The following is a 17634-nucleotide window of genomic DNA, read 5'->3' as shown; positions in this document are numbered from 1 at the left end:
TCATAGTTACTTTGAACCTTAGCCGCTATAATTACGTATCTAACAAAAATTTTAAAACTAGTATATTGCTCATTTTCAATTGTTTAAATATCCATTCCTTTTGTGATTAATTCTCATTTAAATTAGATTTCTGTTTTTAAATTAAATTGTAAGATATTCTTCACGTTTAGATTGTAAGCTCTTTTGTACTAATATTTTTGAGATAGCAGTTAATTTTTTTTTTAATCCAGTGTGTTTTTTTGGGGGGGGGTTGTTGTTTTTGTTTAATTGTAAACATTTTGACTGAGTAAAGTTTTTCAGTGAGTTTTCCATTCTGGGTGGTGGACTTATTTCAGATTCTGATTAGTTATGAAAGCCTTGTTTGTTCTTTCAGCACAAGCTGCAAGTTTTTTTTGTTCGATTCTTTACCACCATAGAACAAATGTGGGGGAGGGCTGTCTTAAAAAAAAAAATTTGTAGAGCGTAAAATCATGAATATTTTATTTAAGGTGATTAATTCTGTGTTTTACAAAGCATTTTATGATACATTAAAAAAAATCTTTGATGTCATAAAAAGTAGCATAAGAAAATGATGGAGGTCACAAAAATTTCGCAAAATCGCAAATACGAAAATTTTAGTAGCACAAGTTTCTCAAAAGTCACAAATTTGTAAAAAATCTCACAAACTGGCAGCACTGGGAGTCGCATGATAGATTTTATGAATGTTCGAGATCCAGAAGTCCAAATTTATATCACTTCAAAAATAATGAGACAAGTTTGGAATATAAGGAAACTTTTGAAGTAAATTATTGAATACGAGATTAACATGATTACATTGTAAATATGAATAAATACATTTTATATCTACTGTTTTGTATTCATCAAAGTTAAGTCTCAAGAAAATAAAAGTTTGTAACTCTCGTACAGTCAAAAGTCGTTAATTCGGACTCGTCGGGACTTCGGCGATTCCGGATTATAGATCATCAGTTTAAATCTGGTAAGATGGCATGCAGAAATTATAAAATTAAAAATATGAAACCGTAATTTATGAAATAAAGAACAATTATGATCTAAAGGGTATCAAAATTTACAAAAAAAAAAAGCTTAATATTTATTTGTTTACTTTATTAAACATTTCTTTCAATGTAAGTTGTTTAATTTGCTTCATTTTTTATGTGATAATACATTCTCTTTAATTCTTTAAACAGACATAATTTCTTGTTTAGTTACAAAGTTCCGCTGTTCAAGTCCTATAATTGCTGTGTCGAGAATACCGACTAATTTGTCAATTGAAATTTTTTCGTTTTTTATAACCTCTGTTACTTTCTCCGCTATTAGAAGCGAATTATAATGACAAGGAATTTGATTTAAATCATATCAAAGATGGAGTACATCGAGATGAAATACTACATTTAATAAGGAATTATAAGCCAAATAAAATAAAAACATCTGCCCTGAAGATAAGGATAGTGCTGACACATCAACTTCCAATTCATTGCGCAGTGCCGCCGCAGCGTTAAAGATAAACAAAGTTTACATAAACAAACATTAAAGTTTAGGTAAACAAAGGATATGCCTTTATCCATTTTTTGTATAATGAACTTCGAAACATATTTTCGCTTTGTAGATCATTTACATATTAATAAATATATATCAGAAATTCTATTTAACATAATCGAAAGTTCAAGCTTACTTTTATAAAATTGCTCTAACAGTCTGCAAAAAATAATAAGCCGGATCCAATTCGAAGATTAAGGAACAACGCAATCTGCAACATTAACTGAAATAGATAATTAAATAATTTTAGCTTATCTTATACCATCCGTTATACATTAAACGCGCACTCGTAAACGTATTTTGCGCACGCGCACAAGCATATTCTCAGCTGCGACGCATGCGCAGAAATTTTGAAGCTTTGAGGTCTGGATTATAGATCATTCCAGATTATGGGTGTCCGAATTAACGACTTTTGACTGTACTGTGAAACTGAGCGTTTTTCTCTTCAGGTAGAAAAAGCAAATACAGTCAAAAGTCTTTAATCCGGACGTCCATAATCCAGACCTCAAAGCTACAAACTTTCTACGCATGTGTAAATGCATAATGCCTTTACACATGTACGTAATACATTTATGCATGCACATTTAATGTGTAACAGACGGTATAGGCTAAGCTAAAATTATCTAATTATCTATTTCAGTTAATGTTGTAGATTGCATTGTTCCTTAATCTTTAATTGGATCCAGCTTATTATTTTTTGCAGACTGTTACAGCAATTTTATAAAAGTAAGCTTGAACTTTCGATTATGTCAAAAAGAATTTCCGATTCTGGAGCTGCCAAAGGATCTACAAAGCGAAAGCATCTTTCGATGTCCATCAAACAAAAAGTGGAATTGCTGCAAAAAATGGATAAAGGCATATCCTTTGTTTCTCTAACCATTCCGAAATCTGTTTATCAATTTCACGCTGCTCTGCAGGGAACAGGGGGGTCACAGCGCGGCGCACAATGAACTGGAAGTTCATCTGTCAGCACTATCCTTATCTTCAGAGCAGATGTTTTTATTTTATTTGGCTTATAATTCCTTACTAAATGTAGTATTTCATCTCGATGTACACCGTCTTTGATATGATTTAAATCAAATTCCTCGTCATTATAAATATCACGAATACACATCAAATAGTTTTCTGGTTGCAATTTTCTAATTTCTACTATGTGTAATGTATGCTTTACGCATGCGCACGTTGAAAGAAATGTTTAATAAAGTAAACAAATAAATATTAAGCTTTTTTTTTTTTTTGTAAATTTTGATACCCTTTAGATCATAATTGCTCTTTATTTCATAAATTACGGTTTCTATTTTTAATTTTATAATTTCTGCATGCCTTCTTACCAGATTTGAACTGATGATGTATAATCCGAAAAAAACTGATAATCCGGAATCGCCGAAGTCCCAACGTGTCCGGATTAAAGACTTTTGACTGTATTTTTTTCTGATTCCCTTTATAATTATTGTTGTTTGATTTTAGTAGAAGTAAACCAAATCACATGCATATTCACTGGTCTACAATTATATAAAATGTGTTATTTGAGTAAATTAAAAATCATTATTTAAAAGAAAATTTAGTGTTTTTTAAACTCAAGAGCACTCCTTTTAGAAAAGATAAATTAAATGGTACATGTCAATGCACACTGCAGAGAAACTTATTTGAAAAAGAGCATTTATTTAAAAATAAGCTATTAACTTTTTTAGGATTTTACTTAAAAAGTAATTTTGTTTCTCCATACAATTAACATAACATAAGGACCAACATACTAAGATGATTCGAATCTTTGGATCCTAACGTAAGAAATCAAACAATTTTCCCCCAAACTTTGGAATAACTACTTTTACTGATGCCCAGTATAGAAGAATTCACCCAAAAAAAAATAAAATTATTGCAATTTCAGTGGTATTTCAATAATCAGTATCTCTGATAACGACCCTGACTGATACAGTATTTCAGCGTGGCATCCAACGGAATGTACCAGAATTTTTTAGTAATCAGTGATGCAAAAGCAAAGTTTAAAGTTATAAAAACATTTAGCAGAAGTAGCAATAGGAGCTCCCTAAGGTTATATATACTATGCAGACATTGAAGACAAAAGTTTTAAACTTAACCAATTTATTTAACAATATGTATAAAAATAAAAACACAATGAATAAATTTAATCAATATCAGAAGCTTAAAGAGTGTAACATAAACATTATCAAAAATTACACTTAGTTGATCATTCATTAACCCCAAGGGTTTTTCCTTTAAAGAATATTACACTATTAATGATACAGTAAATATTTTACCTGATCTTTAAATACTGGCATTCAATTTGCGAAAAACGTATCACAGAACAGAAACTATGCAGTTATTATGAAATTCACTTCACTATCAATAGGTCCATGCTTTTTGGCCAAGAAGGCAGCTGAAAAATTAAACTAAACCTTGAGTGCACTTAAACCGGCAAAAGCCACTCACTGTAGTTACACATGACAGATCACAGCTTGGAAAAACATCGCCGCTAATCCTGTAAAAACACTTGATTTAAAGATGCCGCCTTAATGAAAACAGGATGCTGCCCACGGCAGTTGCTCACATCGTAACCGCTTTTCAGAATCCAGGAAAAGTCATCTTTGGAGCGGAACCACGGCACTTATTGCTGGACGGCACGCATCGCAATATCGTCTTCCAATGGCGGCTGGAAATTGCACACCAAGAAGCAATGCAACTGGAACCAGAAGGAATAAACCAGAGCGACGCGAGATACTTATACCTGAAGTAGACATGACGTCATCTCACGGCAACCAATCAGCTATCGGCATGACTCAGCTTTCCAGATGACATAACATCAAGTTTTGTTTTTGCATCTTAATTAAGCTGGAACAGTCCGTTCTTAATACACACAGTGGCAGTGAAAAAACAAAGTAGAAGTAATTGCTATATCCCTTTAAAATAAGAACTAAACCTTATGTAAAAGTTAGAATTATTTCAAGGAGGAGAGATGATGCAGAAAAAGGGTTACAATAGGTCATATTTTCCAACAATCAGTACACTGCGCATCATCGAAAATTCTCAAAACTATGCCCTGAATTATCACGATAATTTTGGACATTGATAAAAGTTCATGCGCATCAATGAAAATTCTCGAAACTATCTTTCGAATCATCCCGATAATTTTTGACATAGATAACTAAGTTCATGCGCATCATTTAAAATTCTTGAAACTAACTCTCGAATCCTCATGATAATTTTGGACATAGATAACTAAGTTCATGTTCATCATTGAAAATTCTTGAAACTCTCTCTCGAATTGTGCTGATAATTTTGGACAAAGATAACGAAATACAAGCTCCTCATTGAAAATTCTCGAAACCACCTCTTGAATCATTACAATAATTTTGGACAAACGTAACTTATTGCTAATAAATCGTAGTTCATGCCAGATTACATAAATGCTTTGTCGACCACATATTCCATCTATCTACCAGCCGAAATCTTCAAACTAGTTGTTTAATTTTGAGCTGCTTTTTAAATACATTGCAAATCAAAAATAATGTCACAGAAAGAAAATATACCTGTCCACTACTATACTGAATTATTTCACAAATGCAGATACAACATGAATGCGTAACTCCTCATATTTCTAGGGACATATACAGATGTTAAATGTGGAGGACTTTTGTAACACAGTAGACATTTGCACAATATTTTAGTTCCTAAGCTCCTGCCAAATAGGTCTACGGATTCATCATATTCTAAATGTTAGACCTATAAAAGGAGGTCAAATTAAACATCTCGTCTTGAATTTTTAAGTAAAATAACTCAGAAGTTTAAAATAAATTATTGTCAGTCTGATGCTTACATAGTACAACTTTCCATTGGGTTACCTAACCTGTGGACAGAAAATAAATCTCAAATTGAGTTTGAAATGAAGTCTGTAAGCACAGGATACTTTAGAAAATAAAAGATCAGACTTTAAAAATAAACACATTATTACAGGAGCAAAATTTCACGTTATTACCTGAAATTTGTAAGGATCAAACAGTGTATCATTGTACAACTCTCCGTTAGGCTACTAAGCTTTCATGAAAGACGTGTCAAATGTACATGATGATCGAAAATTAGGAAAATAAAAAATAGCAACACATTAAAAGAAGCATAATGCTAACTAGCATCAGAGCCGAGACAGGTGCAGAGTGGCAGTACTAAGGGGTGAAAATTTTTTGATATGCCAGCCAGCAAAATGCCTCTAACCTAAGCTGCAGTTAAGGTGCCGGAAAGCCACAGTTTGGCCATGTCTGATCCTTACAGTCTCTAATGGAATTCCTAAAAATGCATTACCATGGTTATTCCAAAACTCTAGAGATAACCACTAATTTAATTCTTGAAATGCATTAATATACAGCGTCACAAAATACCAGCGAACAAACACCATTCATAACCATACAGTCAGCTCAAAAACATAATATTGAAAAATAATCAATTATTGTTTAACTATCAGACTCCCTCTAAGAATCAAAATTTCTAATTACGCTGTACTTAAGGAGCAGTTCTAAATAAACTCCATGTTTCTAAAAACATTACAATTCAAACAAATGGGATGACAGTGTAAACCACCAAATAAAAATAGAATCACACTTATTTACAATTTTAACACTTTTCTTGGTTCTAGATTATCATAATCAATAACAAGCTTGGATAACAGACCAGGTCCCTACATTTACTCTTAAATGCACAAACAACACACACTTCAGTTTGCTATAAATTATATTCACATTCTCTAACAATGAAGTTTAACTTTTTAATATGTTTTATTTATTTATTGATCATTACATATCATTACAGAATAAAAATCCTTTAATTACTGAAATTTCTTTATTTTTAATATTTTGCCAATCCTAGCAAACTTATAAGTTAAACAATAAAACCTCTTTTCCTTAAAATTTAAAATTATTCAAGTAAACTCAAATTTTACATTAATTACAAAATTTGGAATACCTTTTGTACCAATTAATTTCAAGCCAAATGTCAAATAAAAACTATTCTCAGTTAATATAACACATAATAGTTTCAAAATAATAATAACTCACGATTAGGGTATTCCAGTTCACCTAATTCTTAAGAGTTAAGACCACAACACACAAAAAGAATTCTCAAAAGTTCTTGCCCTAAAAATCTAGACCCAAGATAACTGTTGAGCTACATACAAGATGCTGAGAGAAGTTCAGTTCAAAAGCCACAGAGGTGATGGTCCCCTGTTGCTCCTTTCGGGCAACTTTGAGGTAAAGGCAGCATGCACACTACAAGGAAGCAAAAGAAGATTTTTGATTTCACACTGCTCAAATTGAGGACCTTCAATCATTATGGGCAACTTTGAGGTAAAGGCAGCATGCACACTACAAGGAAGCAAAAGAAGATCTTATGATTTCACACTGCTCAAATTGAGGACCTTCAATCATTATAACAACAAACAATAATTTTACTCTCAAAAATTCCACTGAAATTTGACGAGGCGACGACGAATCATAACAACAGTAATGCTAATTGAGCCCATCGATTTTTCATAATTCCAGCCACTGGTAAAAATGGGAGCCAAATGCTACTAATGGGGTAACACTGAGGAAAGTACACACTTCAACCTTCTACATAAACTACTATAAACCAAATCTCTGTGTAAATTTTATCTCAACCTGAAAAAAACAGGGTCTAGCCCACTTATGCAGACAAGCCCGCAATGGGGCAAACTGGCCCCTAGTTCTTTTCTGTTTTTTACTTTTTTGAAATTTCAATCAAATCTCTCTGTACTTGTGGGAGGTCTGAGAAAACTAACATTCTTCACTTTCTAAATTTTATGCATTGAAAGATAACATAATGCTCTCACCACTACCAAAAGAAATTTCTCCCCTCAAACCAAATGGAAAAACTGCCATCCATAATACCTATCCTCCTGATCTTCCAGCAAAGTGACTCACCAACCTGTGAGAAAAATTTTGACCCTTCTCATCTTTCAAAATAAGAAACTTCAAGTCCTCGCTTTAATTGCCAGCTAACAAAACTCATTGCATTTACCTTCAAAAAAAGCAATTTATCTATGAAAAATGCGATTTCCAACAAACTGAAAGTGAAGCAAATATGTCAATGATTCCTTCTCACCCACAGCCAACTAAAAAATTCCATTATGGCAATGCTAACCAAATAATTTAACCTCTGCTTAATTTAACTCTCAAAAACAGATGTCTAGGAAAACTCCCTAATCTCTCTTTTCATTAGAAGCTGCTAATAATAACTGAGCTTTTAAACTGCCAAAATGAATTCCTGCCACAAAAATTCAAGAATTTCATTACATTTTAACAAACTTGATTAATTTAAATTCATTTGCCTTAATTTAAATTTTGCAGCAGATACCTGTCTTCATGGTCAACAGTGTGAATAAATGCATGACTTATGGTATATTTTATACTTATGGTTATATTTTTGAAGAAATTTGATATACTGGTGAAGTTTGAAGAAATTTATTAGCAAATATAATTAGATGTTCATTCTGTTCTTGTAACACAGTAAAATGATTTTGCTTTTACACATTTCATGCTATCTTCCATTAAAATACCATACTCTTCAGCTTTTTGGAATCCCTTGTTCAGCTTCTAGTATCAAAAAGTTGATAATTGTTATTGTCCATATATGTTAAGCAATTTCAGGAGTATTGATCATAATCAGTCCTTTCATAATATAGAATACTTCCATAATGTTGCTAACCATTTCAGAATCATTTGTACTTTATCTTTTTTTCTTTATATGCACATCACTTATAAAAAGCTTTTGATTTATTCCAAATAGATTCTGAAGAAAAATGCTCCTTCACGCAAAAATTTGTTACAACTCTATTTGCTTAGTCTTTACAAACATGAAGATTACACACTTCTCACTATAAGCAAGTAATTCCAAAGCAGTGTGACTGACAGAGTTGTTCTCAATCACACATATGCATTATGCTCTGCTCTCAACAGCTGCCAGTCACCATACAAAATGATCTCATTATATTAACACTATAATTAAGACACAATAACACGCCGAACAAATACTAATTCAGAAATCAAACAACAAAAATCAGCGTTATATTTTCAAAATTTTCACGGGACTAGTTTCGATGGTTTTACCGAACCACCATCTTCAGCTGCAAAACTGCAAATAAACAAGATAGGAAATAATGATTATAATAGTTATACTAGATTATAGATAAGGTAAGAAAGCCTGGACAAGAATAAGCAAGTGGCAAGTAAACACGTAACACTAAAAACACTGTTAAAATTGCCGTTTTGTTGCTCAGTAACAAATTTCACTAATCAAATCTGTGATTAGTATGACACAGATATATCAGGCAATTAATTAAACATACCTTATATGACATATCTGTAGATAATAACATTAAACACTGCATAAGTGTGAAAGTGCATAAGAGTTAACTCTAAACACTGCATAAGTGTGATAAAGTGCATAAGAGTTAACTCTAAACACTGCATAAGTGTCACAAATAAGTGCCGTTTAGCCCCGCAGTAACAAATTGCAATTATCCCTACTCCGATTAGTATGACACTTATACTAATTCAGAAGTCAAACAACAAAAATCAGCGTTATATTTACAAAATAATTTTCACAGAACTAGTTTCGATGGTTTTACCGAACCACCATCCTCACCTGCAAAACCGCAAATGAACAAGATAGGAAATAATGTTTAGATAAGATAAGAAAGGACAAGAATAAGACAAGTGGCGCCATCTGTTGGTGAAACCAGAACTAAAACATAAATTCTTTAAAGGCCAAAAGCAAATTTGGATTGGAATTAGGATCGTTAACTAGAACAGAAAGATTTTCACAAACGTGAAATGCCTCTAGAAAATCCAGTTCTCCAATGGAAGATGTTTTTTGAATAATTTTGGCAGCAGAAAAATTGAAAGTGTGATTTTCGGACCAACAATGTTGAGCAACAGAAGACTTCTGTGTTTCCTTTTTTCTAACATATGCCTCATGTTCCTTGACGCAAAATTTTAAGGCTCTCTTAGTTTGGCCAGTGTAAATTAAACCACACTGGCAAGGAATCCTATAAATACCCCAGGAATTCATATCCGGAATGGGGTACTTGAGTAAGGAACACGGAATTTTATTGATGGGAGAATAAACGACCCGAAAGTTAAATTTCTGAAAAATATGTGCAACTTTATAGCTAATCGATGGAAAGAAGGGAATGACAACAGAAATTTTATAATCTCCTAAAACAAGAGTGTGCCTTTTAGTGTGTTGAGGTGAGAATTTTTTAACTGCTTGATTAATAATGTTGGGTGAAAAGCCCCTGTCAATAGCTATTGCTTTTAAATAATTTAGTTCTTCATCAAGGGCTAGTTTTGAGGAGCAAACTTGAAGAGCACGGAAAACATAGGAATAAAATGAAGATAATTTTGTATAGTCGGATGACATGATTTTAAGTGTCGTGGAAGGCAAACCGATGAAGGTTTATGGCAAACTGTAGTACTGAAGTTGGATGTGTTACGTGTGACCAGAATGTCGAGAAACGGAAGAGAATTGCAAGTCTCAAGTTCAAAAGTGAACTGAATAGCAGGATCAATACAATTCATTGTTGAAAGAACTTTATTTAAATCATCTTTATTACCTTCAAACAGGGTAAAAGTATCGTCTACGTAGCGGAACCATGCCGAGAAGTTTAAAGTTTCAAACAATTTTGATTCATATTAGCCAGGATGGGACTAAGGAAGCTTCCCATGGCTAATCCTCAGTTTGTTTGTAATATTTATTTTGGAAAACAAAATGTGTTTGTCTCAAACAGAGTTGAGTGATAGAAATTAGCTCGTCAATTTCGATGCAAGAGAAATGACATTCGCAAAGTCTGGTTTTTAAACATCTTAATGCACCTTCCACTGGAACATTGGTGAATAACGATTTTACATCAAAAGATGTGCATGTGTATTTTAATTATGGCAAAGCACACGAGGGCTATCTGCCTAAGGGAAGGGATGCCTTCGTGGAGGACTTTCTAAGGGAAACTGGCTAGTATACACGTTACACATGGGGAAAACCACGAAAACGCCCATGTACACATCAAAAGAAACCATGAGTAAATGTCCAGGAGAAATGTTTCTAACCTTTTCTACAAACTCTATTGAATTTTTTATGGTGCAAATGTTATTGTCTAATAGAGTTGAAAATCTAGAAACTAAGTTTAGAATGGATACGAGGCAGTACCTAAATTTGATACAATAGGGCGGAAAGGAATACCACTTTTATGAATTTGGGGAAGAGCATATAATCTGGCGCAATTCGCAACAGATGGGATAAGCGAATGTTTTAAGTTCTCTTGCGTCGAAATGGATGAGCTAATTTCTCTCACTTAACTCTGTTTGAAACAAAAACATTCTTTTTTCCAAATAAATTCTATTGATCCTGCTACTCAGTTCACTTTTGAACTTGAGACTTGCAATTCTCTTCTGTTTCTCGACATTCTGGTAACACGTAACACATCTAACTTCAGTACTGCGGTTTACCGTAAACTTTCATCGATTTCCTTCTATGACACTTTAAATCATGTCATCCGACTAAACAAAAGTTAGCTTCATCTTATTCCTATGTTTTCCATGCTCTTCAAATTTGCTCCTCCAAACTATCCCTTGATGAAGAACTAAATTATTTAAAAGCAATAGCTATTGGGCTTTTCACCCAACATTATTAATCAAGCAGTTAAAAAATTCACATCTCAACACACTAAAAGGCACACTCTTGTTTTAGGAGATTATAAAAATTCTGTTGTCATTCCCTTCTTTCCATCGATTAGCTATAAAGTTGCACAAATTTTTCAGAAATTTAACTTTCGGGTCGTTTATTCTCCCATCAATAAAATTCCGTGTTCCATACTCAAGGACCCCATTCCGGATATGAATCCTGGGGTATTTATAGGATTCCTTGCCAGTGTGGTTTAATTTACACTGGCCAAACTAAGAGAGCCTTAAAATTTCGCGTCAAGGAACATGAGGCATATGTTAGAAAAAAGGAAACACAGAAGTCTTCTGTTGCTCAACATTGTTGGTCCGAAAATCACACTTTCAATTTTTCTGCTGCCAAAATTATTCAAAAAACATCTTGCATTGAAGAACTGGATTTTCTAGAGGCATTTCACGTTCAAAAAAATCTTTCTGTTCTAGTTAACGATCCTGATTCCAATTCGTCTCAGCCTTCGGCCTTTACAGAAATTATGTTTTAGTTCTGGTTTCATCGACAGATGGCGCCACTTCCTTATTCTTGTCCAGGCTTTCTTACTTTATCTAATCATTATTTCCTATCTTGTTTATTTGCAGTTTTGCAGCTGAGGATGGTGGTTCGGTAAAACCATCAAAACTAGTCCTGTGAAAATTTTGAAAATATAACGCTGATTTTTGTTGTTTGACTTCTGAATTAGTATATTTACACTAGTTTGAAATTTTTAAGACAGACGATTAAATGTGACATAACCTCTAAGAACTATATTGATTTTATCTCGAATTTACCTGAAAGGAAACAAAAGTATCTAGTTTAGCCAAATGGTGTGAGTGAGTGAGTGAGCGAGTTTTTTGGCGCAAAACCAAAGATGATTATGAAGCGCCAAACAAAAGGTAGGATGACCTAATTTTATGAAATCAAATGCTTATTAATAAAAAATTTTAAAAAGATACCAAATCCAGTCAAATGGTATGATACTCAGTCCATTTTTGTAGGATATTCTTTGCCTTTCAAAACTCATTTATACAAGCTTAATTACAAATGAGCCTTTCTTTTCCTCACACAACATTATAAAAAACTTAGGGTTACTAATTTTTGGGCAACAAAAATGCATAGTTCGTGCACCAGCATTAAAGCTTCATTCTAAAGGAAAAAAAATATTTTTTACTTAATTCTAGATTGTTATTACACATTACTTATGCATACCTAAACTAACATTCACTTGCATCTTCTTCACCCCAACCTTCACTATCATCCTCACTCTCTGACGAATCAGAGTCAGAAAATTCCATGGCAACTCTTCTAGCCAAAATTGAAGCAACATCATGTAAAGGAGCAGCTTTTTCTACTTCTTTCTGCTTTATATCTTCCACTCTGCGGAGTTTTATGCCTATAATAAAGAACAGAAACATATTAAATCATGTTTATTATTTTTAAATATTAATAAATTATTGAAGACTTTAAATGATTAAATTTTTAAGGCAAAAAATAATCATAACCTCAGTAAGTAAACATATTGTGTGATAAAGAGATTTATGTTCAGTTACTGAGATACAAAGGATTTGTTTTTAATTTTAGCAATTTTATATCAACATTTAAAGAATGAAAATATAGTCTGGTAGTTACTCTTTACTTTATTAAAAGAAAATTATTTTTATTTATTTAATTAATTTTTGTTTATGATAAATTAAATATATAATTAATAACTTATGTGATATGTAAGTATCGGACTTTAATGAAAGTTCCTGCTACGGTAAGTACTGTCTGTGCAAATAGTTCACTTCGGCGTATTTAATTATATTTTGTCAAAGGATTTTTGGCATTTCAAAGAAAGAGACTTGCTTTGAAATGTTCTGAAATTTGTAAAAAAATATTGGTATCATTAAGCACAAGGTATTTGAAATGGAATTATCGTGCTACTAGATTAGAACCATCATTTACTTCCAGTTCTCTTGCAAAAAGTAAGCTATAAAATGTCGCCAAATCATGTGTGCAACTTTAGACACTAATGTTGCATCATATGACTCTGTGAAGGTTTGGTACCAAAAGTTCAAAAACAAGGACTATAACATTCAAAAAGTAGAGTGCTCTGGCTGATGTTGAGGCCCACGTGCGAGAACTTGAAGAAGAAAATCAGTATGCAACCACTCGAGAGCTTGCTAAGGAGTCAGACATCAGTGCCATGTCCATTAGTTGCACTATGCATCGCATAAACTTGATGTACAAGTTCAACTGCTACATGCCACACAAGCTGACTCAAGGAGATAAGGACGTGTTCAAGCCTGCACTAATCTGCTCAAATATCAAGGCAAGGAGAAATTTCTAGATCGGACAGTTACTTGCAATGAAAAGTTGATTTACTTCAACAACACAAGCCAAAAAGGGGACTGGTCTATGACACTGCTATCAAGGAAAAACATCGAACTGAATTCAGGTGCAAAAAGGTAATATTCCATCAAGATAATGCAAGATCACTTCTGTATTCACCAGCTGGACTCTAAAGGGACTCGAATGGAATTTTTTTATGTATATAGACCCGACATTGCGCTTTCACACTTCTACCTTTTTTCACACCTGCAGTTACATCTTGCAGGTGCTATCTTCCATTCTGCACAGGATATCTAGAATGAGATTGATCTGTTTTGAGACTCACAGTCACCAAATTTCTGGGTCAAAAGCCTTAAAAAAATACCAAAAATTGGCAGAAAATCATAGATTTGGTTGGTGATTACTACCTGCACTAAAGGTCCTGCTTCCATAGTTCCCCCCCCCTAGCTTTATTAAATTAAGAACTTTTGGAGGGGCGGAAAATCTTCATTACAACCAGATATTTTGACTTCATTTGTAATATAGATAGTTTATAAACTTGAGTAAAAAAATTGTCAATCATACATATTTTTTCAATTAATCTATGTTAATAAATCAATAATTAGGGTCATTTTGTTTTAGTCATATTCTTTCTTGGAAAATATAGAGCATTCCAAATTCTCAGAGCAAAAATCTTTGATCGCATGAAAGATGAATTTATGTCGACTTTGCATGAGTATTTATTTTGTTATGTCAAGTTAATGCGGTCCTCTCCCCATCTTTTTTTAGTGGAAGAGGGTAGTGTAGTATATTAGATTAAATAAAAATATGAAAAAGCACAGAGTTATCCACAATGCTGACTTATCCAAGGGTTGAAATACAGAGGTTCCACAATATTGCACTATTCTGAAAAGATGCAGATTTTATTACCATTACACATACATAGTATAATGATCATGTCTAAAACCACCAATTCTAAAAGTGACCAATATTTCTCAAAAAATAAATATATATAAAGATAACTGACACCTTATACATTCTCAAAACATAACCGACCATCACATTTCTAATAAAACACCTTCCACAGAAGACTGAAATCATTTGGAACTGATGGATAATCAGTATTAAGATTTCTTGGCAAGTTTTTTTAATCTTAATTTAAAAAAATAAATATTCAATTAAAGCTTTTTGATAGGCTTGCAAACAATTTATAATTACTTTTTCTTGTTAAACATATTTAACGGTTCCAAATACAATATAATCTCCTCAAAATAGATTATTCAAAATAAGAATTTATACATCGCTTTTTTTTTTTTTTTTTTTTTTAATTAGACAGATAACCTGAATTAGCATGCATTTACATAAAGTATTCTCTTTAATATGATTAATGAAAACATTTTTAGAGCTTCATCTCATGAGACAATAACATATACATATATTAAGGCTTACATTCTTTATATATTTATGGTTAGTTTATGGAAAAAGTCACTTTTTGGCAATCTTATAAATTAATATTTCTAAATAATGAATTAAAAATATATATATAATATCAAACTAACCTTCTCGGATTGCAGCCAGAAGGTCACTCCTCCCATCTCCTTGGGCAGGAGACCTAGATTTGGAGTCTGTCTCATCGCTCATCTTACTGGAACCTGTACTGGTAGATTCACATGCTTCCTGCATTCTAAGGTCAGAAACTCTACTCATTACAGAAACAGTTCCTGTATCAGAGGGAATGGGTGGTGGAGGAGGTGGTAAAACTGCATTATGATTAGCATTTGGTGGGGGAGGAGGAGGTGGTGATGGGGGAGGGATTGTTGTTTCTGCATTAGTGCCATCTGGCATGGGAGGAGGGGGTGGAAGATCTAGAGAATCTGAAGTAATGCTCAAGGAGTCTGGCGGAGGTGTATGGTCCCTTGCAAGTGACATATGATTTAGTAAATGAGGATGATGATTTAATGTATCTCTACGAGACCCTTGACTTATACGACCGTTATTGGTAGCCAGAGCAACCATTGGCACAGGTTTTTGTGTTAGATACATAGGAGCCATATGGTTAGGCTGATATCCATTCATTAAAACTGCATCGGGAGGAGGAGGAGGGGGTGGAAGAGTTTCCCTTGAATGACTTCCTGATCTATATCGGCCTGCTCCACTCGAAGGTGTTCCCCCAGCAGAAATAGGAGGAGTCGAGGTCCCATTTGATCCTGTTACAGGAGGAGCAGGTGGTGGCTGTGATGGTCTTGAATTTGCTCGACTCTGTCTTGTGGGAGTGCTGTTGTTGGAAGATGTTCTATGCTCAGGAGAATTCACTGAGTATGGTGGTGGTGGTGGGTAATGCTGTGCTTGAGCTATATTTTGCTGTGGATAGGCTTGAGTTTGATATTCTGAGTATGCAGGAGGAGGGGGAGGGTAATTATTCACCGGACTCCCATAACTTCCATCTTGTTCTAGGTATGGCATATGTAACTCAAGGCTGTTGGGTCTTACTGGGGCACCATCTGTTCCATCGCTAACTAAACTTGGAGTTCTAAGGGTGGTATCACTATAATTTGACAAAGGATAATTATGCTTATCAATAAAATCTTGTGTACATGCCATCATTCTATACTTTTCTCTTGTATTATGAGGTTGTCTTACTTTCTTGTGTCTCTTACCTCCATCAGGCCTTGGTCTGTGAGGCTGGAAATAATAATAATTGCTTTAAGATGAAATATGTATGTACATGAAAATATGCAACAATTACAGCTGAGAATAAGTAGCATATGCTTGAGCATAATAAATGTCAAAATGCTCAAACCTAAATTCCATAAGTTATAATATGAAAAAAAAAATAGGGATTTCATCCAAATCATTGTGCACAAAAATTAGACAAACGAAACAGAAACATCCATAAACATTGAAGTACACATTAAGGCCATCAAATATTCACTAATTATTATTGACTATATTTAGATTTAATCTAAAATTAAAATATAATTTTATCAAATAAACATAAAACTCAATTTATTAAACAATACAGTAAAAACTTGACTATTCGACATTCATCTAACCAGAATATTTTAGAATAACAGAAATTTTACCCCTCTGAGAGATTTTTTAACTTCATTACAGAATTATTAATAATATTAACAGTGTGTAGCATATATTATTGTCAAACAGTGTGATTTAGCACCAATAATGAATAAGCATGACATCACAGTAGAATTATAAAAAGTTCATTTTGTTTCAATTTAAACTCAATTTAAGTCTTGATAAATCAGTTTAATTTTTATAAAGAAGAATATAAGTTCAATTTTTTCCCTTGCATTTTGAAAAAAATATATATATATTTGCCACAGCATGAAGCGGTGTATTTTCAAAATTATGAAATTGGACATCAAAATAGCCATGATACTATACTTTGAAAACAGATTAAAAATGAAATTTAACAAGAAAAATTATTACAAATGATTTGTTTTTTAATATGCTGATGCCATAATTTGTATCTCTTTTATTATCTAACTAAATAAAGAATGACCTGTTCGCTTAAACTTTTGTCAGAATGATGGGTGACACCTTTGCCAACTTTCACATTCAGTGGGATTTCATAATTGGATTAAATGTTTTACTTTCATGGACCACAAAATACCTCAGCCTTTATATATGAAAAACTTTTTTTTTTTTTTTTCAAAATTTTATATAATTTGAAATGTAGGCTTTTGATAGTCACGCTGATAACAAATATTATGATGATTGTTTAATAGTTTTTAACATTTATTCGGCTTTTTTAACATGAAATGAATGAAATTCCCTGACTTTTCCAGGCATGTTCTAAGAAAATTCCAGTCTATCCGTCTAGTGCGAGTTGGCTGTGCTGAGAGATAAATTAATTATGGCACCACTTGAAAAGACAAAAATTTGCCAATTACATAGACTTATCCCCAAAGGATTACTATTATAACTATAATAGGGATTGTTTTTTTCACTGAAGATTGTGATTAGAATCTGCCCTATCTGGAAGAAAAAATGTCTTTCTTGCAGACACTTTGAAGCTAAACGATAGAAAGAAATCTA

General features: G+C 32.9%; 1 protein-coding gene across 2 annotated transcripts in view; it reads right to left on the bottom strand.

The window, feature by feature from the left end:
- LOC118192064 (uncharacterized) overlaps positions 1-17634 on the bottom strand; it is a 54008-nt gene that overhangs the window by 15386 nt on the left and 20988 nt on the right. For both annotated transcript variants that reach the window (XM_035362956.2, XM_085813740.1), the window contains exons 5-6: positions 15138-16260; positions 12478-12661 (exon numbers count right to left, since the gene is read on the bottom strand). In XM_035362956.2, the coding sequence (XP_035218847.1) occupies positions 12483-12661; positions 15138-16260 (1302 nt within the window). In that variant the 3' untranslated portion in view covers positions 12478-12482. The remainder of the gene's footprint in view (positions 1-12477; positions 12662-15137; positions 16261-17634) is intronic.

Source organism: Stegodyphus dumicola, chromosome 3 (assembly GCF_044657685.1).
Source record: "Stegodyphus dumicola isolate Sdum_Otavi_A_Nest chromosome 3, ASM4465768v1".
NCBI classification, from domain to species: domain Eukaryota; kingdom Metazoa; phylum Arthropoda; class Arachnida; order Araneae; family Eresidae; genus Stegodyphus; species Stegodyphus dumicola.
This window is presented reverse-complemented; position numbering and strand designations above follow the sequence as displayed.